The following is a 26808-nucleotide window of genomic DNA, read 5'->3' as shown; positions in this document are numbered from 1 at the left end:
ATAAAATTGCTCAGTTCTGAATCTTTAAGGAATAGACAAAAAGCTTCATTAAAATTAAGCCCAGGAGGGGGAAAAAATGGGCTTTAAATTAGCAAAACTATCTTATCAGACACTTAAAGAATATTACAAAAGTAAATTGTATAGTAAATAGTAGCTAGTTCAATCTGTTATTTATTCCTAAACTAGAGGCCCAGTACATGAAATTAGTGCACAGGAAGAGTCCCTAAGGGCTGGCCAGAGATCAGGGCTGATCAGGACCTTCCTTCCTTTGTTCTGCACTGCCACCTGGTAGTCAGCATATGTCATAGCGAGCAATGGAACTCTCATATGAACTCACAAAGGGACACTTAGCATATTAGCCTTTTATAAATAAAGATAATCAATAATAACTTAATGAAGTTTTACTATATTCCTATATTCACCCAAATTATTTAATATTAATCGATATACTTAAGGGGATACAGTTCAGTTTAATACCTGAAGAGGAGAGCGAAGGGTGATCACTTTATTCCCTTCAGTTGCATCAATTTGTACCAAGACTGAATCAGAATGACTGGCATTGGGATTCCGTACATTGTACAACTGCCGACCAGGTCTGGCAACAGGGATTTTTGCAACTTCTGTATATCCATGAGGTACTAAAACAGAGCAAAAGTGAGAAGCATCCAAATATTAATTTAATTTTGTTTCTCAGGGTCTAAAAGTAACGATAAGTATTCTCCTTCAATCCTAGAAATAACTACTCAATATGCTTATCTAAGACATAGGAACTAACAAAGAAAGAAAATGAACTATTATTATAAATATTTAGGAGCAAAATAATTTCTTTTGAGGTTATAAATATATTAAAATAAAGTTAACACTGTGGTGTTTAGAAATTCATTGCCTCATGTGTGGTATGCGACATTTTGGAAGGAAAACAAAGAAGACATGAATTGAAGCAAATGATGAAAAGTAATATTTTATTTAACATTGATCAACTCACAATAAAATTATAAAGAAAATACATGTTTGAATACTTTTAATTGCTGGGTAGTAAAATGTTTTCTTTAAAAAATAAAAAATAAAGTAACAAAATCTAAATTGTTCCATATCCCCTCAACCACAGAGGAACTTTTGTTTGTGGTGGTAATAATTACTGTCAATATTTTAGGACTTCTGAATATAGTTATTTTTCTCTCCTCATTGAATTCCCATCCTTATTGAAACATATCACATACTGCATTGTTTAAAAACATAGAATTAATCTAGTTTCTAAGGTAATTCTTAAATTAATTTTCTCATGTTTAAAGGAAGAAAAAAGAGATATGAGTTTATCAAATATTTGTTTCAAGCCTTTAGAAATGTCATCTCCAAAGGCATCTTCAATAAAATATTTTTTTCCATATTCTGTCAAAAATAACCCTACACCAATAATCCCAAAGATGACCTTAATATATGATCTCACTTATATGTGGAATCTAATGAACAAAACAAACATGAACAAAATAAAACCAGAGGCATGGAGAGATGGAACAGACTGACAGCTTTTAGAAGGGAGAGGGTGGGGGCAGGAGGGGCGGGGAGACTGGAGGAAATAAGGTGAAAGGGTTACCCAAAGAACACATATGCACAAACCCTGGGCACAGACAGCAGTGTGTGATGGCCTGAAGGAAGAGGGGGTGAGGGTTGGGTGGAAGTGGGCAAAGCTGGGATGGGGGAGGGAAGCCAGGGAATGGGGATATCTGTAAGTGTCAACAATAAAAAATAAAGTTATAAAATATAAATAAGACAAATAAATATAGCATACCAAAGGTCAGGGTGAAGAAGGAGCTTTCTTGACGGCTCAATATAGAAAGTTTCCCTTGACTTGAAGGTTCCCTGCTGGCATATTCCAATTCCAAATTCTGACCAGCATCAACATCATAAATATCATTTTTCTCAGAGGAGCCCATTACTCTGAGATTATGATTGGGCTGCACCTTAGTGGGAACACCTAAAGCATTTTTTACTGTAAAAGGGGGCTTGTCTTTTAAAGAGTAGTCAAAGGTGGAAGCGGTGCCTTCTGAAAAACCCTGAAATGGAACACAACATCACAAACATTTTTCAAGATGAAATTTTTTTAAAAAATTATACTATGACTACACATTTTAGAAACTACTTTTGATTACAAACAAAAATAATCTATACATGTTTCAATTTAAAATTCCATTTGAAATATTCCAAGAAAGAACCAAACATACTTTTGCTAAATTATTGAAAACATTAAGACAACTTTTGGATATTGTAATATTCATTGTATCTCCTGAAGAAATATGAACTGCTGTTTGTGGCTCAGGAAGATAAATAAAATCATCTCCGGGCATCAAACTTTTATCCTGCACTGGATTCTTCTTTACCTGTGAGGTAAATAACATAACAAGCTTAAGTTACTAGTCGATTAATAATAAAATTAAAATCTTCTCAATAGAGTTAAATTCTCCTAAAGTTATCACTTTACATTAAGGCTCCCTAAGTCTCATTTTCAAAAATATTCAGTGCTTCACTTTTATTTAGCACAGATCAGCATTCTTTCTTTTAGTGTGTATTCAAGGGCACGGAGAAGTGTTTAGAACTATGCCATGAAAGCACTCAAAGCCAGCTACAATACTTGTCTCGTGTGCACTCCCCAGAGCAAGCTATAACCCAGTGTTGCCTGACTAACTGGTTGTTGATGAGCAATCTAAGATGACCCTTAAGTTTAAAGTGATCTTGGCTGGAGGTAATAACTGGAATTCCTTCTATTTTTTTTTTTTTTATTTTTTTTTTTACCAGTAACACCTATAAATAAGTAATGTGATAAGCTTTCAACCAGCCATCAGACTTTATCATAGCTTTCATTCTAATAACATTTCAAAAACTTTGTAAAACATTGTTAGCCTGTGTATTCCAGCGAGAAGTAGGTCATAAATATTACTTCTACTTTATTGGGAAGAAACTAGGACATAGGTTAAGTGGCTTCTTGTCTTTAAAGTAAGAATCTGTTGCAAAAGGTACGACTTCCTTATTTTTTATAGCCAAGTAGTAAACTGAAAAATTTATGTAAATGTACATTATGTAAATGTACCATGGCTTTTTTATTCCCTCATCTACTGATGGGCACTTGGGCTGTTTTCAGATCTTGGCAAATAAACTTTGGCAACAGCATGGATGGACCTGGAGAATATTATTCTAAGTGAAATAAACCATCAGAGAATGACAAACACCATATGATCTCACTTATATCTGAAATATAATGAACAAAATAATTTAACAAACAAAACAGAAACAGAAGCACAGATATGTAGAACAGACTGACAGCTGTAACAGGGGAGGCATGTTGGGAGGACAGGTGAATAAAAAGGTGAAGGGATTAAGCAAAAAAAACTACACTAGACAGATAGACAGACATCACACATAGATATAGACAACAGTATGGTGATAGCCAGAGGTAAAGAGGAATCAGGGAGGTTTAATAAGGTAGAGGGGAGATAAATGGGGACAGAAGGAGTCTTTACTTTGGGCTATGAGCACACAAAGCAGTGTGCAGGTGACGTTTTACTGTATCATAAACTTGAAACCTGTATAGTTTTGTTAAACAATGTCACTTCAATAAACTCAATAAAAATAAAATAAAAACATAAGCATGAACACAGACTATAGTGTGGTAATTGCTGGGGAAGGAGATGATGGGAAGGTGGAGGAGGGCATGGGGGGGATAAATGGTGATAGAGACTTGACTTGGGATGGTGAACACATAATACAGTGTACAAATGATGTGTTGTGGAATTGTCACCTGAAACCTGTATAATTTTGATAACCATTGTCATCCCAATGAATTTAGTAAAAAGGAAAAAAATCCTATATAATAAAAGGCTAATATGCAAATTGAATGGCAGAACAACCAGTGACTATAATAGACACTGACCACCAGGGGGCAGAGCCACCCAGCCAGAAGCCAGGCTCACAGCTGGGGAGCTCAGTGGCAGCGGTGGTGGGAGTCTCTCCTGGACTATGAGAGGGAGGGAGCAGGCCAGGCTGAGGGATAACTGCCTCCCCCACCCCTGAGTGCACAAATTTCATGCACTGAGCCTCTAGTAAATAATTAAAAATATAAATAAATAAATAATGAAATAAGAATTGGTTGAGTCCATTTCAGTGCCTCACACTTCAGTCAGACTGCCAGAAAGGTGTGTTGTGAAATTTGTTAAGGGTATATTGTTCATGCTCCTTTTAATCTAGAAAAATGCACTTTTGAAATCTAGGCTTCTGAAGTGTTCTCAAGAAGCACCATAACACAAAAGAATTGTGAACTAGTATAGAAGTTCTCAAATCACTGAGGATCCCAAAGAACTTCATGTTATGCAGATTATATCTATCAATATGTATTCTATTAGAAACTAAAGCTATGGCTATCTTTTGGCTAAGATCAAGTGTAGAAACTAAAACTAAGAAAACTGGAACTATTCATTTAAAAATTACAATTACAGCCAAAACCGGTTTGGCTCAGTGGATAGAGCGTTGGCCTGCAGACTGAAAGGTCCCGGGTTCGATTCCGGTCAAGGGCATGTACCTTGGTTGCAGGCACATCCCCAGTAGGGGGTGTGTAGGAGGCAGCTGATCGATGTCTCTCATCGATGTTTCTACAGCTCTCTACCCCTCTACCTTCCTCTATAAAAAAAATCAATAAAATATATATTTTTAAAAAATTACAATTACAAGTTAACATGAATAACATTTTAATAGAAAATAACTAACTATACTAGAGGCCCAATGCACAAAATTCATGCAAGAGGCTCGGCCCTCAACAGCTCTGACTGCCTCAGGGCCCTGCCCCCCACACACTGGTAGTTTTGGAAGGTTGTTCTGCTGTCCAGTCTAATTAGCATATTAGCTCTTTATTATATAGGATAGACGAAGGCCTGGAGGGTGGCAGATGCTGGGTAGAGGGGGCAAAGGGAGGAAATGGAGACATCTGTAATACTCTCAACAATTAAAAGAAGTTTTAAATTTTAAAAAAGCTATATAGTGAAAAGAGGGACACTGACATTGCTTTAGCACCTGTCCTAAGAAAAGACAGGTGGTTTCTCGCTTCTGCCTCTGCTTTCATCCTGTTGCAATACTGCTTTGTCTCTGGAAAACTCCATAGTACACTCATGAAGAATGAGAAAGACAATGGTGTGTATCGTCTGAATACTTCTATGAAGAGTTTTGGCCCCTTTGGACTACCAAATAGGGCTCAAGGATCTTAGATCACATCTTGAGAATTATTACATTAAAATATATACAGAAATATACACAGTGTCATTCTATACAAAGATATTTTATAGTTTCCTTACATCAAGCTTTAAATTCCATTGTCTCTTTCCCTCCACTCTCTCAATCAGTGGTTCCCAAACAGCATGGGTTTCGTTGTAATAGTGAACCTAAAAAGGCACAGAATTAAAATTAGTTTTTCAACTTTAACTTTGCATTTCTATAATCAGTAGGGAAAAATATTAAGTAATTAATATTTGATGTCAAAAGCCATTTTAACAAAGACACAAAGAATATAACAAAGAGGGTGCATTTTTCTTTACTCTAAATCTTTAAAAAAGAAAGCAGAAAAAATTTTAAACAAATTATTTAGCAAAAGAATCCTTAAAAAATATTAACCAAGTAAATAATACCACATATCAACAGATTAAACATTAGAATTCATATATATATATATATATATGGTATATATACAATATATATGTAGATACACACACACACACACACACACACACACACACACACACACACATATATATATATATATATATATATATATATATATATATATATATATATATAATTTGTTTTGGCCATACACAAACCAAAACATCTTAGTTTTGTAATGGTACTTTTGAAAAGTTGGCTGTGGAGATTCTAAATGATGTGGTCATACCTCTAGTGTCATGTCAGCTGAAGCAGCCATGAGGGAAGTCCAATTTTTTATATTTCCTGAAAATTTTGACTCCGCCAATAATAAAGGTACAGTTTGATGACCAAGTCCACATTCTAAGGTAACTTGAACTGACTCTACAGCAACAGCACAATTTTCCTCTATTAATGGCTGTTCAACATCTTTGAAATTTTCTGTTATTTCTGTTGCCATATCAACACCAAGAAACCAAGAGTTATAATCACTAATAGATTTGACACCCCAAAGATTTCCTGTTTCCTTCGATGTATCGTTGACTTCATCTTCTTTTGTCTTTGGAGACAAAGCAGCCATGATTGTCATCACAGTATTAAGAATTATGGGTGAAATCTTTAAAAAAGAAAGCAGAAAAATATTTAGAATAAACTTTCCCAGATGAGAAGAATTAATACAAAACACAGAAGTTTAGAAGTAAACTAATTAAAAATTTAAATATACTAAAGTCTTAACTAAAGAAAACAAGAGAGAACACACAAAATCATGTGTCATATTAATTAACCTCATGACAATAAATTCTGCTCAGATTACTCTGGAATTAAATAACTAATATTATATATCAAACTAGAGGCCCAGTGCACAAAATTCGTGCACGTGGGGGGGGACTGTCCCTCAGCCCAGCCTACACCTTCTCCAATCTGGGACTCCTCAGGGGATGTCTGACTGCCAGAGTCTCAACCAGCAGTTGGACATCCCTCTCACAATCTGGGACTGCTGGCTCCCAACTGTTTGCCTGCCTGCCAACCTGATCACCCCCTAACCACTCTCCTGCCAGCCTGATCAACTCCTAACTGATTCCCTTCCAGGGCATTTGGGGGTAATCTGGATTACCCCCAAATGCCCTCCCCTGCAGGCCTGTCACACCCAACTGCCCTCCCCTGCTGGCCTGGTTGCCCCTAACTGCCCTCCCCTGCTGGCCATCTTTTGGTGGCCATCTTTGGCCACATAGGGGTGGCCATCTTTGACCACATGGGGGCAACCATCTTGTGTGAGGGTGTGAGGGTCAATTTGCATATTACCTCTTTATTATATAAGATTGTCAAAACCTAGTTACACTGATCAATTCAGAGTAAAATAGTGATGTATAAGGAGGAAAAGGCAAAAGTGTCATTGAAGTTTCCATTTCAACGAGAGGCATTAACTAAACCAACATGTGTGATCCTCATCAAGATTTATACATGGTGCCAGGCAACTTATGAACCAAAAGGTCACAGTTCGATTTCCGGTCAGGGCACATGCCTAGGGTTACAGGCTTGAGGCAGCTGATCAATGATTCTCTCTTATCATTGATGTTTCTATCTCTCTCTCTTCCTTTCTGAAATTAATAAAAATATGAATTTTTAAAACATGCAATACCTGACTATTGAGTTAGGGGTACTCACCTCTTTTTCCTTAAATTGTCAAACAGAAAATGACAACAGCCATCCAGTATGAATAAACCAAAGTTATACCTATTTTTTGTCAGACTGGCAAAAAATATTTTTTTTTATGTGCTGCAGAAGTTTAGTAATTAGTTTGTATGCCATGAGATAAAAATGGCTGAAAAGCACTAACTAATCAATTGGCTGGTTTCCCAAAGTTTGCCCCATACTGGGTTAAATAAGTTAAATGGATTCTTTTATTGTTCATTCTCACAATGCTTACTTATGCACTGCTCCCAACTTACCTGTCACTGAATTCTTTTTTTTTTTTTTTCATTACCTTATTAATGTCACCTATAATTCGTGCTCTCAATCCCACAATTCCATCACACCATTCTCTCCAGCCATATGGGCACATCTCCTGGTCCTTAAAGCTTTGTTTTTTCACACCTCTGACTTTGTGAATATTGTCAGTTCTGTATAACAGCTCCTATCTCTCTCCATCTAAACTCCCTCAGATTTTCAAAGCTCAGTTCAAGTAGCCCCATGAAGAAACAGCTTTCCAGATGTCCTGGCCTGAGTCAGAGGACCCTTGACTATTCTTGGACAGCACCTAGTGCATGCCTCTACTCCACCACTGAAAGCTGGAGTCACTGATTTATTGCTTTCTCACTTATGTCATTAAGTTTTTGAAGGCAAGGACCAAGTACAGAAGATTTTTTGCACACAGTAAGAGTTCAAAAAATGTTTGTTGACTAAATAAATAAATTGATACACAAAGAAATGGAAAGATAATTCCCCTTGGTGCCTTAGAAAAGTGAATGCAAATTTAGTTTTCTCCTCATTTACTACCTTAAACATTTAAAAAAGTAAATCTGTTAACAAAATACAATCTAAACTATACATTATTTTAAAATATTAAAAGAAAACTGCATTGTTATTTATGGTAATTCAAATAACTTTTGTTTGAGCCCTGGTTTAACTGCTATTGCTTATTTACCTATATAGTTAAGTTTTAGCAAAATTGGGATTAGCCACCTCAATTTTGTGTCCTTTGGACAGAGAGAGAAATAGATGTAGGAAATTATTCTATATCTTCCATTTATAACTGGTCATAAAGTCATACTTAAAGAATATGAATGTCAATGGAGAAGAGATTGCTTTTCCACTGCTCTAAATGTAAGAGATTAAAAAAAAAAACCTAAAAATGTATTTCAAGCATACATCTGTTATTATAAACATTTCATAAGCCAAATAAAAGTTAATCACATAATTATTGTATTCAATCAAATTATACAAAAAAGCCTAAAAAATAACCACTACAAATAAGTAAAAACCTCATTTTTCTATTATTTCCTCTCTTCTCTTACTATCCCATCTCTCCTCTCTTTCCAAACCCAATCTCCCCAACACACACATAAAATATAATTGATAAAAATATCCTTATCATTTGTAGATATTTGAAAGTACTTTTTCAAAGAAAATAGAAACAAATAATTGCATTAAAGAAAAATGTATTTTATTTTTTCAATTCTCACCTAAGGATATGTTTAAAGCGAGGAAGGGAGCAAATGAGAGAGAAACATTGATCAGGTGACTCCTGTACATACCCTGACCAGGGATCGAATACAAAATCTAGGCATGTATCCTGAACAGGAATCAAACCTATAACCTTTTGGTGTATGCATAGGATGAGGCTCCAACCAACTGAGCAACCCAGCTAAGGCGAAAAAATGTATTTTAATGTTAGAGATGTTTATTAATTGCCAAATATGTGACTAGCAAAATGGTCTAGTTATGATACATCAAAAGATATTGTTAGAAAAAGAATTAATTTTCACCAAAATAACATAATAAGCACTAACCTTAATTATAAATTGTCCAACTACAATATTTATATTTTGTTTTCCTGAAATCCATGCACATTTTTCCATAAATATAGAACAGGGCTGTAAGACCTAGAGACAAATAAATGAAAATCACATTTTCTTAGTAATAGAACTATTATATATAACACACAAGAAGATCTTACTTGACATTTTTAATTGTAGTCTACAACTAAAAGCAAAAAGGCTGAGAAGCTCTTGTGAGAGCTCTTCTAAAGTAATCCAAGTCTATGAACATTGTTAAAGAACTTACAATAAAGAATTTAATTTAAAAATTTAAATTAAAAAGTTATGATTAATTTCTTTATGCCAAATTCTTAACTAATGATATACATTTACTATTAAAATTGAAATGTTTACTTTTCTTAAATATCTTTTAAATGATGCCCACTGTAAAACCTACTTTTAAGGTATCTATTAAAATGAGCTAAGGATGATGATAAGATCTGACATTTGCAAAGAGGTACATGAGGAAATGAAATTATGTCATTATAATTTTTATGACCGATTTCTGTTAATACCTTTTTAAAAAAGATTATGGTAAATAGTTTCCAGATTGCTTAATAAAAGGTCAGTCTTGAATATAATAAGATCCTTATTAGAATAAATTTCTAATCTCGATTTATTAAAGCCATAAAGCCCATATTCTCATATATCATTAACAAAATAAATAAAATAACCTTGTACCTGAATTGAATGGGGGAATTGGTACTACATAAACTTTCATTTTAAAAACATTATGATGAGCATTTAATGGAGCTTTCTGTGATATATCAAAAGGAGATGATTGCACTAAAGAATGTTTCATGATGAAGTATAGACTAAGCCTAGCACTGCATTTCTTTATGAAAGTCACTCAGCCTACAGATATTTTTAGTTTAAAACACTACAAATAAGTCACATAACATAAAATTATCAATTTGCGTTTAAAAAAAATTAGTTTGCTAATTTTATTAAATAATATTTTTTAACAACAATGTGAAAATATAATTGAATATAACTTTTAATGCAGCAAAACACATCGTTTGGTCATATAAATCCAACTGAATTTTTTTGTTATAAAGTTCAAGGTTTTAATACTCATTCATTCATTGGATATACTTTGGTGAAAAAAGAAACAGCTGAAAAGGCACATTGATTTGTACTAAAATTCAAGTACAGTTCAAAAGACGGCATAATGAAAAGAAAACCAGACAGAAGGTAGTACCAGTTATGTCACTAGCAGCCATGGCTAAATCATTTAACATCTTTGGAATTTAACATTCTAGTCTGTTAAACTTCAAGTTTGTCAGTAAATAATCTCTAAAGTCCTACAGAATTCTCACATTCTAGAATTCTATGAAATTAACCATTTCTCTGCCATTCTTCAGTCTAAGCTTATAATATACTAGAGGCCTGGTATGGTTCCCTAGGCCTGGCTGGCAATCAGGGCCAATTGGGGCCTTCGAGCTGACAGCCAGGGCCTCCCTTCTCCAGCTGCCAGCTGCCAACTGGGGCCTCCCTTTCCTGGCTGCCTACTCCCGGCTAGGGCCTTCCTTCATTCCATGCCACCCTCAGATGAACAGCGCACATCATGGCCAGTGATAGGTCTCCTGGTCGAACTCCTACAGGGACAATTTGCACATTAGGCTTTTATATATATAAATGGTAATCCTTACTGTGGTAATGCTTTTTCCTCTCTTTTCTCTGAGAAACGGGCAAGCGAGCACTTTAAGATCTCTCACAGAAGCCTCCATCATCTGTTCGAGTTTGGATGTTGATAGAGAGAGGTCACACTGGAATGAGGCTGTCAGAGCAGGAGCATCTGCCTTTGTCAGGTTGGCAACAAATACCACTTCTGGATCTGTGACCCTGGCCTTTACAGTCATATTTGGTCTTGCAGAGTCATCTGAAGAAACAATAATAGGAACCAGAAAAGTTATAGTAAAGTCAATCTTGTTGCTTGAGAACATGCTATCTAGTTATGCTATAAGTTGTTTCTAATATCCTGCTTTAATGGATATGGTAAAGTTAACAATATTAATAAATGACTGAAACATACTAATAATGAATGATCATTAGCAAATGCTAATTGAGCTGGATAATGGAAACTGATCCCTGTCATCAGAAGACCCTTCCCATTTTGACCTAACAGGGATATCCTTGTTTTGAAGTTATTTATGTCAGACTTAAAGTGTGTACATGTATATACACATAAGTGTGTATTATTAGCTTATGTTTCAGGGGCAAGGAGGGGAAACAGGAGAAGGAAATGCCACAAAGAGGATAAGAGATAATAATAAAATAGACCATTATATCTACTTAATTGATTTTTTGCCATAAAGTACACACTGTCATACAATCTATAGAATAAATGTATTAAATGTACACAAAGATATTAGATATGATTACTTTTACTAAAGATAAATGAAAAAAGAAAATTTTGACTTTGCCAGTAAGTGGTAATTTTCCAATATTACTGGTTTTACATTAGAGAGAAAAATATCTGACCTCAGACAATTATAACTTAACATAGGAATGACTGATGTATTGTTAATGCCGGAATAAAGAATTAATACAGCAGGAAGTGACTTCAGTGTACACAGACTAGACATTTGAAAGCATTCCACTAAGTTGAAGGAGTCTAAGGTGATGTCCAGGGGCATCATGCTGTCTTCCAATACCCTACCTTCTGCTTTCATACGTACAATTTGCTCTTCAATATACTATAATTCTTCCAAATATTTTCTTTGAATAAAAAGTTCCCTTCTATAAGGAGGGGAACCACAGACACAGATTAACTCACTCACTCTATTTCTGAATGAGTAAAGAAATGTAATGCAGAGTTGGGAGCAATAGTTTCCTGGCTCCTAATAATAGATAGATAGATAGACAGACAGATAGATAGATATTCTACCTCTTTTTTTATACTCTACCTCTTCTTAAAAATCTATGTTTACTAAAATTTTTCTATAAAATGTTTAAATTTAAAGAATAATTTTACATTCTTAGTTTCCACTTCTCTTTTTGCCTACTTGTAATTTTTGTTAAAATATACAAGCTGTCATCTGTGACAGAAGCTCTGCTAACCTTTTTCTATCTTGAGTTTTGCTGTAGTCTGTCGCAGTGGAATCTGTACTTCTTTTGCCGTATTTTCTGAACTCTGAGGCATAGCTTTGATAAAGAAATCTGCCACAGTCATCAGAAATTCCACACTGGCACATACATACAACTTGTCAAGAACAGCATCAAGATGACTTCTTCCATCTTTGCCTTGTTTGTAACTTATATCAATCATAGAACTGTTGTTATCTTGGTTGTTCTTCCTATCAATCATTCTGAAAAAATATACATTCATTATTTTGTTTCTGTTAGATGAATTAAAAAAATGAAAAATTTCTTAAATGTATATAGATATATATATATACATACCTTATATATTTCATATACATATATATATATATCTTAATCTTTCTTTCTCATCTGAACATAAAATAGACCTCTATTAACTAGAGTCTAATTAGCTAATGAGCATTCAAAACATGGTCTCCTTATCTCTACAGCAAGATTCAAATTCAAATTATTGGGCAATTTCAGGATATTTTATCATTATAATGCAATACTAGAAAAACAATCACTGTTGGGAGGAATTTCAAGAATTAGCTAAAGACATTATAGTGGTCCCACAAAATTTAAAGGGCACCTCTTTAGATTATTTACCAAAATAAAACCTCCTCCTTATCTCCAAAAATCATCCTATACAAGTTGAGTCCAAACGTATTCAATATAATTCAAATCAGCCAGTGTTCATCAATTGACTGCAGTGATAATTCCCACACAGGACATGTGCTGGAAAGAACAGACTACCAAAAAGATTATATGCTTTAATCACCATTGGGTAGGCAGCTGTGGACAGCCACCTCAAATATGAAATGTGAAAACAAAAAGCTGGATGCATGGCAGTATTATGTTCTCATTTACTCATCTCTTAGAAAAACAAGGGTTCAGAAGTATCCAATATGAATCTGAGTTTAGATAGCAGCACAGTTTTTTGTTGTTGTTTCATTTTAAAAAAAATTTAAGGACAAAAATATTGTCTCATCATTTGGGAAAGAAATAAAAATATCATTAGTCTATTTAAAGGTATACATTCCTCACTCTATAGCAGGCTAATATAAGTTATTCTTTCAGAAATGTGTTGATAATATGAAAATACTAGGAATTCCACTTCTATTAAAACTTTGAGAAATTTCACAGAACTGTTTATAGACAAAATAAATAAGACCAAAAAAAAGTTTATATATAATTTTAAGGCTTTTAAAAAAAGATTCTGCCTACTGGTAACAACTTAGAAAAATACATTACCAATGGGCCACCCCATGTGGATTTAACTATTAAAATTCTTATATTCTCTTGATTTCTGCTTCTGAGAATACTCCAAGTTATTATTAAACTTGCCTTTAATTCAAACCTTAAAGCAAATGAATTTGATGTCAGCACTTCTTAATACTCTTCAAATTGCAGTATGACCAAAGACCTCTTTTGATCATCCCAAGCCTAGCAATCAATGCCTGGTAGCAAATGACAGGTGTAATGTCAACCTTAACAATGTACAGCAAATTCGGAAACGACAAACCTTGATGTTGCTCTCTCAATGCCTTCTCTAAGATCATCAAGGGTACATGTCTTAAGTTTAATGCCCACATTCATAGAGCCATCCTTAAACATCTTCCCTGAGGAAGCCATAAAATGTAGTCTGAGTTCACCAAGCCGGAAACTGTCATTATGAAACGAAAGTTTGGACTCCTGTAGTATATTTCAAGCAAAAGAATCAATTAACTTTAAATATTATGTAATTACTTGTAAATATATTTTTAACTAAGAAATTAAAGGCAAATCAATATCACAAATTTTAAAAATTCATGAAGAAGGTGGGACCTAACAGTGTCTCAGAAACAGAGTGGGATTAGACAGGGTAGAGGAAGTCAATGAGAAAAAAAACAAAGAAGACATTTGTAATATTTTCAACAATAAAGATTTTTTTTTTTTATGGCAAATATTCTATTTAATAGAGAAACTATAATAAGTACATGTAAGATCAATAAAAAAAAAGATCCTAACAATAAAGATTTTTTTTTTAAAAAGACACTACATAATAAAAAAAAAAATAGCTTTCTAAAACACCACTGATACATTATTTAGTTCAAATAATTATGCATTGGACCTTGGTTCTTCAATTCATTAATGAGTATCTGGAACACAGAACTAATACATATAAATTTTTTTTAATGAAAACATAGCTAATGCTTATATATCATAAATAATCATAAATTTAAAAAATATTCCCTTAAAGTTCCAAAGCCACTACTAAGTTATTCTCCTTAAATAGTTATATATACTTATTATTAAGCTATATAATAAAACTGTGCATATAATTAGTTCCTCATTAGTGTAAGATTCTTCTATTAGTAATGGATTTAAGTGTTTTAGTGCTAATATTACGTAGAACAAAATTTAAAAATTGCCTTTGCCTAGTAGTATTAACAACACCAACAAAGTTAAGAGAGCAAGACCAATATATGTTCTGTAATCAAAACAGAATTTCACAGACATATTAATTTTTATGAATAAACATATCAAAAAATGCCAATATTCCAAATTCAATAAAGAGCTGAAGATTTATTTCTAAATACAGAAAGTTAGTACATACCTGGTTGATATCATTATTATAAAGAACAATAGAAAGAGATTCAAAGTGAAAGTCAAATTGCAAAGTGACACTCTGATCCACTGAAAGCTGTGAGGCCGCTAAATCTTGTTCTGATGGTTCAAACATAAATATGAAAATTAAAAAAACTTTTAGGTAGGTGTATGATTTCAGTTATATTTTAAAAGTAAGGATAATTTATTATCCTAAATTTATATCATATTTTCTACTATTATGTAAATCATATTACGAGACAATAAAAATGCCAATGATTTGTTCCATATATATTCAGCACAGCAGACACTGAGCATACATACCTCCTTCCCCTGGGAGCTTTTCCACAGTAAATAATACAATACTGAATCAGTTCATACCATATTATGCTGGACAACTAAGAAAAAGCACTAAATATAAATATGGCATTAATGCTCATTTTTATCCATAATCAAATAAAAAATCTTCAATTTTACCTTTGAGGTGGTCAGGTCCACTCAAAATATCTTTTCTTACTCTTACAGCCTCTTGGGTAGATTGTGTAGAGCTTGGCTGTGAAGAAGCTTCTCCAAGATTTTCCAGCAAAATTTTCATTAAAACTGTTAAATCATCTTCACTGAGAGCAACCTAAAAACCAAAAATAAGTTGTTAAAAATATAAATTAATTTTAAAAAATGCAGAATATCATACCTATGTCTTAATTTATGGTTCCTCAAATTAACTGACTGTTCACCTAACTTTTAAAAACAAAGTTAGCTTATTCTCCACATAGTATTTGTGGGATTTTTTTTTTTTTTTGCTTCCTTTTTGCAATTAATTTCAAATTTTGAATCACTGCAGTCAGAGAATACACTTGATATAGTTTTAATTATCTTAAATTTGTTGAGACTAGTTTTGTGTCCCAACATATGGTCTATCTTTGAGAATATTCCATGTGCACTAGAGAAGAATGTAGAATGTGGTGTTCTGGGATGAAAGGCTCTGTAAATATCAATTAGGTCCATTTGGTCTAATGTGTCATTGAAGGCTGATATTTCTTTATTGATTTTCTGTTTGAATGACCTATCTATAGTTGTCAGTGGGGTATTTAGGTCCCCTGTTGTGATTGTATTTTCGTCATTTTCTCCCTTTAGTTCTGTTAGTAGTTGCTTTACACATTTCGGTGCTCCCTGACTAGATACATATATTGAGAAGTGTTACGTCTTTTTGATGTAGTGCCCTTTATCATTATAAAATGGCCACTTTTGTCTCTTGCTACCTAATTTTTTAAGGTTTTTTATTGATTTTTCAAGAGAGGGAGAAAGAGAGAGGGAAAGAGAGAGAAGCATTGATGGAAACATCTATTAGCTGCTTCCCGCACAGCCCCCACATGGGACCGAGCCCACTACCCTCGCACATGTCCTGACTGGGAATCAACTCAGCAACACTTTGGTGAACAGGATAATGCCCATCCAACTGAGCCACACCAGCCAGGGTTCTTCTTACCTTTTTTTATCTTGAAATCTATTTTGTTACATATAAGTATGGCCATACCACTTTTCTATGGATGCCATTTACTTAAAGAATGGTTTTCCACCCTTTCATTTTAAATCTGTATTTGCCTTATCAGCTTAGAGGTGTCTCCTGAATATAGCACATGGTTGGGTTTTGTTTTTTGATCCAATCGGCTATTCTGTGCCTTTTTAGTCAATTTACATTTAAAGTATTTCAACATAATACAGGCCATATATGACAAGCCCTCAGCTAATATGATAGTCAGTGGTGAAAAACTGAAAGCTTTTCAAGACAAGGATGCCCATTCTCACCACTGTTATTAAACGTAGTTCTGGAAGACCTAACAAGAGCAATCAGGTATGAGAAAAAAATAAAAGAAATCCAAGTTGTGAATGAAGAAGTAAAATTGTCACTTTGTGCAGATGACATGATTTTTTACTTAGAAAACCCTAAAGACCCAACCAAAAAACTATTTAAAACAATAAAAAAAGAATACAGTAACATTACAGGATATAAAGTCAATGTACAATAACCCAATCCATTACAATATAGTAATAATAAAATTTCAGGAAAATGAAAAAAAAAAAAACAATTCCTTTTGCAATTGCAACAAAAATAAAATACCTAGGAATAAACTTAATAAAAGATTTGAATGACTTTTATACTGTAAACTACAAAACATTATTGAAAGAGATTGAAAAAGACACAATGCAATAGAAAGATATTCCATATTAATGGATTGGAAAAAATAAACATAGTTAAAAGGTCCATATTACTGAAAGCAATATAAAGATTTAATGCAATCTCCTTCAAAATCCCAATGATATTTTTAAAGAAATATAACAAAAAATATCAGATTTATATAGAACCACAAAAGACCCAGAATAGCTAAGGCAATCCTGAGAGAGAAAAACAAAGCCACACTTTCTAACTTTATAATAATCAAATTATAATAATCAAAACAGCAAGGTATTAAAGGGATAAGCAAAAAGAAAAAAAAGAAGACTCATGGATACAGACAATAGTACAGTGATTTGCACTGCATGGGAGAACATATTTGCCAAAGCTATTTCAGATAAGGGTTTAATCTCCAAAATTTACAGAGAACTCATACAACTTAACAAAATGAAGATAAACAATCTACTCAAAATATGGGCAAAGGATTTAAATAGAAACTTTTTGAAAGAGGACATACGGAAGGCCAAGAGATATATGAAAAATTAACTAATCATTCAGAGAGATGCAAATCAAAACAAGATACCATCTCACACCTTCAGAATAGCTATCATCAACAAAAGACAAGTGCTGATGAGGATGTGGAGAAAAAGAATCCTCGTGCATGGCTGTTAAGAATGCAGACTGGTACAGCCACTGTGGAAAACAGTATGGAGTTTCCTCAAAAAGTTAAAAATGGAACTCCCATTTGACCCAGTATTCCCATTTCTAGGCAATGGAGACCATACTCACTAGGCTGCACTTTTTTTTAAAGTAATAACCATCGTTAGATGCTTAACTGGTGATACTTTCTTGTCTTCTTTTGAAATACATAAAACATAAAGGAAAAACACAGAGAATACTATAATCCTCCCCAGAGTATGTACCTGAGTCAAATCTTAATAAATTCTTATATTTGATTCAGATCTTTTTCCCCGTTATGGTTATGGTTGAAGCCCCATGTTTACTTCTCTGAGTCCTTAATTCCCTTCTCCTCCTCAAAGAAAAACAATATCCTGAATTAGAGAATTATTCTTTCCACACATGCTTTCTTACACTTACCACTATAAACAATATACAGCACTGTCCATTAGCTTGCTTGTTTTAAATTTTGAAATGATATAGAAATGCACTATCACTCTGCAACTCATTTTTTTTCATTTTTACATTTAAGATATATCTATTTTGCTTTGTACAGTTCTAGCTCCTTCACATTATCTATTTTATATTGTATGACTATGTCATAATTTGGTCCACATCCTCCAATTGATAGAGACATTTAGATTTTATTTGACTTCATTCTTTCAAAGAAAGGGAAATGGGACAAATAATAGTCCTAAGATCTAATGTCTTAAAAGTAAGGGAGAAATTAAGAGTTGTCCCATATTCTGTAAAAGAGAACTCTCTACCCTAAACAGACACTGTTCCTCATATAATGTTTCTGCTCAAACTATTCACAAGGACATTCCTACAACAAATTTCAATTTTAACTTCTTCCCTAGTGGAACTCAGCTCCTTTGACCCTTTCTATTTTATCTTAGAACTAACTTTGAAATAATCACAGGTATCAAAAATCACTAAATTACTCAATTTTTATTTGTTTTTCACACACTCTTGTTTAATTACTCTCTCCAGTACCTTGTCCCCTACTGTTGGACTTCAACTATTTCACACACAGGCACACAAGAATCATAAGATACCTACACTTGTATGACCATCTTCAACCAGTATCATCCTCCCCTATGAGCCTATACATGATATTCGAACTACCCTTTAAGAAAAACTGCTGTATTTACATGCTTATCAAATAAACACATTCACTTACTTTAAATGACCACTTTTATCATTAAGAGTAATTTTATAAAAATACTATTAACGTGCTTTGAATATAATATCTAAATATCACTTTATACTCTTAAAATTTAACTGCCTTAAAACTGTATTCGAATTTTCCAAAATTACTAATAATATTATCAGTGAACTCCAACAGGTTTTATCTCAGCCTTCTTACTGGCTTTACCAAATATTTGACTAAAATAAAATAAAGAAAAGTGTAGGAAACTAGAACGACTTCATTTGGAGTTAAAGTATCCCTTTTAAGGTATAATCACTTGTGATGTGCACTAGAGCTGCACTATGATCAATGATAAAAGGCTGTCTATCAATACATATACGTCTACACTAATAAAAGAGAAACATGCAAATTAACCATCCTGCTACGCCAAGCCATGCCCACCAGCCAATCAGGAGCAAGTATGCAAATTAGCCCAACCAAGATGGAGGCCAGCCACAGAGCTGGAGCAAGCAGGAGGCTTGAGTTGCCCCCTCCCATGGAGGAAGCCAAGCTTCCTGGCTGGCCCTGGCCTCTGCTCAAGGGTACAAAGTTTCAATTATATAAGATAAATAAATCCTAGATACTTGCTTCCAGCTGGCCCTAGCCTCTGCTCAAGAAGGTGCTGAGAAGAGAGAGAGAGAGAGAGAGAGAGAGAGAGAGAGAGAGAGAGAGAGAGAGAGAGAAGGGGCTAGGATCTTGGGTTGCCAGGGGAGGGGGGTGATCCGGCCAAAATGGAACGGCAGGGCCATTGGGGGTAAGCAGACCAGCAGAGGGGCCAGTTGCAGGCGAGCAGGCCGTCAGTAGGGGGGTCAGTTGGAGGTGATCTGGACAGCAAGGGAGGGAGCCAGTTTGGAGTGAACAGGCCAGCAAGGGGGCATTTGGGGGCAAGCATGCCAGCAGGGGGGGAGTCGGGGGTGACCAGGCTGGCAGGGGGGCATTTTGGGGCGAGTAGGCCAGCAGCAGGGGGCAGTTGGGGGCAAGCAGGCCGTCAGGCAGAGTGGTTAGGGGCCATCAGTCAGGCAGGTGAGCGGCTGGAACCAGCAGTCCCGGATTATGGGAGGGATGTCCAACTGCCTGTTTAGGCCTGATCTCTGTAAACCAGCAGTAGGACATCCTTTGAGGAGGTCCAGATTGAAGAGGGAGCAGACTGGACTGAGGAACAACCCCCATGCACAAATTTCATACACCGGGCCTCTAGTATTAAGCATAACCAGAAGATATGTTTTTCTATTGATTTAAGAGAGAGGAAGGGAGAAGGAAAGAGAAAGAGAAAAACATCAATGTAAGAGATAAACACTGATCGGTTGCCTTCCTTTTGCAACCCAAAAAGGGATTGAACCCACAACCTTTCTTTTGGTGTATGGGATGACACTCCAACATACTAAGCCACCCAGCCAGGGCAATTTTCTTTTTTTCTTTTTTTTTCCTTTTTCTTTTTTTTTCCTTTTTGTTAATCCTCACCTGAGGATATTTTTTCCATTGTTTTTCAGAGAGTGAAAGACAGGAGGGAGGAGGAGAGAGAGAAACATCAATGTGAGATAAACAACACATCAACTGATTGCCTCCCACAGACTTCCAAACCAGGAGCAGGGAGCAAATCTGCAACCCAGGTACTTGTGCTTGACTAGGATCAAACTCTCGACCCTCTGATTCAAGGTGTGATGCTTTAACCATTGAGATACACAATCCAGGGCACTGGCCAGGGCAATTTTCATACACACACACTTACCTGCATAGGTTTCAATTTTCCTTTTATCTCCATCCCTGGAATTTGCACATACCATGTTGCCGCTAAATTTCGCTGTACAGACAAAAGCATGTTGACTGGTTTTAAAATTTCAATGTCATATTGTGGCAAACCAGCCTCCAAGATAGTTCTGGAAGATAAGCAAGAATCTATTTTATATTTTTAAAATTTATATTTTAAAATTAAGACTATCATATTATTTAAGTTTCCATACAGCATTTTCCTAAATAATAAGGGCTGCTATCAGAATTCTTTTAGGACAAACTTCTTTTCACAGATCAGTCGAATCAAAGTAAATCAAGTTTACATGCAGAGTTCTCTAAAACAAAGCTTATGCTGATTTCAAAGACACAAATTTCATGAAGTATGATTATTACACTACTGACTATATTCACAAGAACTATTTAATAATGACAATGTCTTTAAAATAAATGTTACATCCTTCTCAAACATGGAGGACAAAGAAAATGGCAGTCTATTTAGCCCTTAGTTTTGGTACTTCAAATTGTTGGTACTTCTCCAAATTAAAGGGGGGAAAATCATCAAACCCATAAGTTAAGCAAACATATGGTAGCAGTAATTTCTAATTTGTCTACCAACAACCATTTGTACAATCAAGTAAGTACTCTTGTCATTTAATAGAGCCAACCCTTTCTAATTTATATTCAACAGGAGGCCTGGTGCATGAAATTCATGCACAGGGGGTGAGATGTCCCTCAGCCCAGCCTGCACCCTTTGCAATCTGGGACCTTCAAGGGATGTCTAACTGCCCGTTTAGTCCCGATCCAGATTCCTTTCATAATCCAGGACTGCTGTCTCCCAACTGCTCACCTGCCTGCCTTCCTGATTGCCCCTAACCACTTTTGCCTGCCAGCCTGATCATCCCCTAACCACTCCCCTGCCAGCCTGATTGATGCTTAACTGCACCACTGCCAGCCTGTTTGCCCCTAACTACCATCCTCTTCAGGTCTGGTCACCCCTAACTGCCCTACCCTGCAGGCCTGGGTCCCCCCAATTGCCCTTTCCTGCAGGCCCGGTCACCCCCAACTTCCCTCTTCTGCCGCCCTGGTTACCCCTAACTGCCCTCCCCTTCAGGCTTGATCGCCCCCAACTGCCCTTCCTTGTAGGCCTGGTCCCTCCCTGATGGCCATCTTGTGGCAGCCATCTTGTGTCCACATGGGGGCAGTCATCTTTGACCACATGGGGGCAGCCATCTTGTGTGTTGAAGTGACAGTCAATTTGCATATTTTTATTTTACTAGATAGGATAATCCTTTATAAACCTCAGAGATAATTCCCAAATGTGATATGGTTTAGAAATAAGAAATAAATATTAAATTTTATTACATTTTAAGCAGCTTTCTCCCATCTACATTGGGAGAAAAATAAACCTAAATTATTATTAGGTAAATTGTAATTTATAACAGGAAATGTTTATAGAATTAAAAAAAATCATATCATAAATTTAGTAAAACAAAATGCAGATACTGTACTATAACATACATACTCTGCTACTAACCACTGATCAAATACCGATAGTCAAGGTTTCATAATTAGAAAAAATAAGTAGAACCACAAATCATTAGAGTATTTTACCCCTGGAAGGAGTCTCTGAAATTCTATTTATACTAACATACAATTTGATTCTATATTTATACCTGGAGAGTTTCAACTGAGTGAGTTGAATGTTCATTTTGTCAATAACTGGAGGAAGAGAATAATGTTCCATAGTAACTAAGCTAAATTTGTTTTCCACTCTGATTAAACCCAGATCAGCTATCACAGCATTAGGTGATACTGAAGACTGAGGAATGATAATAACTGGTGCTTTCAAATTGATATCCATCAAAAGGCGGAAACTCTTCTGAGCCAAGTCTTTCATGCTGGAAGCAGCTCTTTCTGCAGCCTGTACTGTGGCTGCGCTCAAAGCTTCTTTGGCAGTTTGGAAATTATTGAGGAAGTTCTGTTGAAAGAGAGCGATATTTAGAGTTCCCCAAAAACAACATTTATTTAAAAAGGAAAAACTTTAGAAACTATTTACTTTTAAAAAATTAAATAAGAGATGTTATTATTGTGTTTATGGAGAGAGTAAAATCTAGGAAGATATACTCCTAAATATTAATAATAATTACTTCTAGGGAAGAAGAGTCCTTTAACTTTCATTTTATATATTTCAGAATATTTGGTTCTTTTGACAAATTTTGGTAATAATTTTTTATTGAATTTATTGGGATGACATTGTTTTACAAAGTCAGACAGGTTTCAAGTAACAATTTTTTTAAACTCCTTTTTATCCATGAATGTTAGTCATTTTAAATTCAAATTTAAATGAAGAATGGAGGAGAGCACTTTACTTTCCCCAAATTAGGTTCAAATCTATTTTTCTAGGTCACATGAGTAAAATTATTCTTAGAAACTATGGTTTTATCAGCTTATTTCTAAAGATTTTTTAAAGTACTGGTATACTCAGACAGAAGATGCTTAAATGTATACAATCTTGCTATTATTAATAAGAATCAAAACTTCTTTATTTAGAGTAAGATGGATTTTACCTCAATTTTAACTAAATACAACTATTCTCCCAATAAAGGAAAGATCATTCTTTCCTTATTCAAATCCAAGCTTTGAATTTTAGCCCTGGTAAGAGGCATAGGTAGATTTAGCCCACAATACTTACATAGAAATAAATAACTTTTACAAAAGAATTTTATGGCCTTATTGATCGCAATTATAATCGAAAGCTGTAAGTTCCAATATTAGTCCTTCAAATGCCGACTAATTTCCTTAAAAAATTATTTTACCTCAATAACTTTAAGGGTATTTCATAAGACAAATAAGACCAAAAGCCCTAAATCTTTTTAAATATATAACTATGAAAATGTTAAAGCATAATAGTTTACATGTTCAAAACAATGATAACAAAAAATCATTTGGTTATCCTCATGTAGATGATTTCTTTAACTATAATGTTCTATTCAGCATTTGGGTGTTTACACACAACACTTTTAGTAAAAATTTTGACTATCTAGGTTCAGATACATAGGCAAAGATATTTGGGCTTCAGTGAAAAAAAAAATTAAAAATAAACTTACCAGAAGAGTCATGAAGAATTTATGAACATAAACAATTTGAATACAGCCCACTTTGAGACTAAGTTTGCCATCTACTTTAGACATGTCGGCATAGGCCTTTCCTTCTGTGGCCTCTGGATAAAGAGTCATTTGGAACCTAAAGACTTCATCTCCCAAAATAGAGACAGCCTAAAAGTATTAAATTAACTGGTTACTACATCAAAATATCTATATTCTAAGTAAGTTACATCATTTCAGAATCTGTGATATGTAAAGAAGCACCATTAAATAAACTTTCAACAAATTATTAAAAACATATTTGACAATGATTTTTCCTATATCTATAAAAATTATTTTATGAATGTAGAGATCAAGCACTTAATTGGTCAGAAAAAAACTTTTACAAATCACTTAGCCCACACACACTGTGAAAGCAGGCTATGACTACATTCCTGACTAGTCTCTAACAAGTACCTAACACATGGCAGATGCTACGTATACACAGAACAAATAGATAAAGGCATCTCAAAACCAAAGGTAAAAATAAATTTCAATATAGAAACTCTTTTTTAATTACCTTTTTGTGAATGGACATCAAATCTACATTGGTAACAATGATATCCTGAAGTCTGGCAAACATGTCAGTTTGCTTTGGCTTCACAGAAATGGAGGCATCCATTCCTATGGGAAACATTACATTTACAAACTTTTCTCTTAATCCAAGTGTACCAACTAAGTGGTACTTAAGTTCAATACTATACTACAAAGATAAAAAATTAATAAAAATTCCTTACTGTTAGACATACTGAAAGTGTCAACCTCTATGTATGAGATACCAAGGAAGATTTATCTTTAAGTGCTACAGTTAAGTCATAAATAAAAGTGGAAATGTAAAAAAAAAACAAAAAAAAAACAAGGAAAATTAATTACAGGTCTCCAAACACAAAAAATTCTGTGTGTTGGCAAGATTAGAAGTAGTCATTTAGAAAGACACATAATGTTTGTTAAATAGCCATTTCATAAACATTACATTATGAAAACTATCTCATAACTAAGCATAAATAAGTATAAGTTGATGAATAAGTCCTATTCTTTCTATCATAAACTATATCTAAAATGCAATCTTGTAAGATTTTTGTCATAATTTCTAAAGGCATAATGATTTCTGAAACAGCTCCTCTGTACAGAAAGAATGCCTGAAGCTAAAATCAAGTAATCAGCCAAACCATAAACCATACCAACCGTAACACAGATAATAAAATATTTGTTTAACGAAACAGATTTTTAACCTTTTTTAAATGCTTATGTTGTACCAGGCACTTTTCTAAATATATGTAAGTGTGTAAACTTAATCCTCACAACAATGCCATGAATAATTACCTCCATTTTATAGAAATTGGAACTTCGGCATAGAAAGGTTAATTAATTTTCTCAAGGTCAGTCAGTAAGTGTTAGAGTCAAAACTGAACCTTAGTGAGTTGGCTTCAGACCCACGGAATAATCTGAACTCATCCTTATATCAAGCTGATGGTGGGTAAAGGTTACAAAATGTCTTTTCAAAATGTCTACTCTTGCCGAAACCGGTTTGGCTCAGTGGTAGAGCATCAGCCTGAAAGGTCCCAGGTTCGATTCCGGTCAAGGGCATGTACCTTGGTTGTGGGCACATCCCCAGTGGGGGATGTGCAAGAGGCAGCTGATCGATGATTCTCTCTCATAGATGTTTCTAACTCTCTATCCCTCTCTCTTCCTCTCTGTAAAAAATCAATAAAATATATAAAAAATAAAATAAAATAAAATAAAATGTCTACTCTTGATGCTACGTAAGCACAAAATACAACAATAAGGATAATGACATATTTATTGTTTGCCCAGTGAGATATTATCATAACGCATACTCACAGTATAAAGTTATATTATTCTGAAAATGCAAACAGAACATAGGAGGTTAAGCCTTAGACTTATCCTGAGTTTTAAAATACATGGAAATGTGTCATGTCAGCCATGAATCATAACAAATTTACTTCTAACATTTTGAAGTACCACTCTTAAAAGTTTGCATGAGTCTTCAATGCAAATAAGACAAAAGCTGACTCATGAGAAATGTACCATGCACACACTCATTCTTCCTCGAGGTCTACGTAAGAAAACAGAAATACATACACCAAGGAATCATTACTTACCATGTATTCTAATATCTGCAATGCTACACTTCTGATCACAGACCAAGATATTAAATGAATTTAATTCAGCCATGATCTTTAAGTCAAACACATCATCTTGAGAAGTGTTACCAGACACTGAAAAGTAATAGAAACCTTATGATCAGCAAAGTGCAAAGTTGATATAATAAGATGCAAAATATTCTCAAATTTACTAAAATAAAAGTATCAATACATTATGAACTATGACGAACCAAAAATACCTTCATTAAGATGATATAAAATTAATACGAATTTTGAACCAATTTTTCAATGTCCATGAGACAAAAGCTAGCATATTCCCCTCCAAATAAAGAATAAAGATAGCCTTTAATAATGCCTTAAATGTACAATTTGATAAATGGAAACTTTACTATAATATTTTTTCTGGGGAAAAAATCCTCTATGTTAAAATTCTAGAATGTTACAGAAGCTAATTGACTTTGAATTCCTGTTAATGTCATATGTTAGATGAAAGAAGAATATTTCATGAAAAACTAAAATAGTAATAAATGGTTGATAAATACATTTGATTAACTCTTACACATATGTGTTATTAACTATAGAATCAATTCTTTTAGATTGTACCCTGTTTCTCCTTGAAAAATCCTAAAATGAATTTATGAAAAATGAAAAGGGCTCAAGTTTAGAAAAATACCAAAAACAGTTTTATAATGTGTGTGTTTATATATGTATAAGAATCACAATCAAATGGATTCCCTTATCCAACTTGAGTTCAATTCCTGATTGAGGAATTCAGGATATATTTTCCTAGAGTTCTATCTTGCTTGAGGGAAACAGACTTTTTCCTATAATAGGTAAAAACATGGGACAGCAGTCCTTAACCACCAAGATGATAATG

General features: G+C 34.3%; 1 protein-coding gene across 4 annotated transcripts in view; it reads right to left on the bottom strand.

Annotated features, from left to right (window-relative positions):
- Nucleotides 1–26808, bottom strand: part of VPS13C (vacuolar protein sorting 13 homolog C) — a 170478-nt gene that overhangs the window by 48765 nt on the left and 94905 nt on the right. For all 4 annotated transcript variants that reach the window (XM_036440083.2, XM_036440086.2, XM_036440069.2 and 1 more), the window contains 16 exons: nucleotides 25929–26045; nucleotides 24326–24429; nucleotides 23770–23937; nucleotides 22336–22640; nucleotides 20661–20808; nucleotides 15366–15516; nucleotides 14899–15008; nucleotides 13825–13994; nucleotides 12279–12526; nucleotides 10868–11097; nucleotides 9189–9281; nucleotides 5930–6295; nucleotides 5337–5423; nucleotides 2223–2378; nucleotides 1790–2054; nucleotides 478–638 (listed from right to left, as the gene is read on the bottom strand). In XM_036440083.2, coding sequence (XP_036295976.1) covers nucleotides 478–638; nucleotides 1790–2054; nucleotides 2223–2378; nucleotides 5337–5423; nucleotides 5930–6295; nucleotides 9189–9281; nucleotides 10868–11097; nucleotides 12279–12526; nucleotides 13825–13994; nucleotides 14899–15008; nucleotides 15366–15516; nucleotides 20661–20808; nucleotides 22336–22640; nucleotides 23770–23937; nucleotides 24326–24429; nucleotides 25929–26045 — 2879 coding nt within the window. The remainder of the gene's footprint in view (nucleotides 1–477; nucleotides 639–1789; nucleotides 2055–2222; nucleotides 2379–5336; nucleotides 5424–5929; nucleotides 6296–9188; nucleotides 9282–10867; nucleotides 11098–12278; nucleotides 12527–13824; nucleotides 13995–14898; nucleotides 15009–15365; nucleotides 15517–20660; nucleotides 20809–22335; nucleotides 22641–23769; nucleotides 23938–24325; nucleotides 24430–25928; nucleotides 26046–26808) is intronic.

The sequence above is a fragment of the Pipistrellus kuhlii genome, unplaced genomic scaffold (genome assembly GCF_014108245.1).
Source record: "Pipistrellus kuhlii isolate mPipKuh1 unplaced genomic scaffold, mPipKuh1.p scaffold_m20_p_1, whole genome shotgun sequence".
NCBI classification, from domain to species: Eukaryota; Metazoa; Chordata; class Mammalia; order Chiroptera; family Vespertilionidae; genus Pipistrellus; species Pipistrellus kuhlii.
The sequence above is the reverse complement of the archived record's forward strand: the minus strand, read 5'-3'. Positions and strand labels throughout refer to the sequence as shown.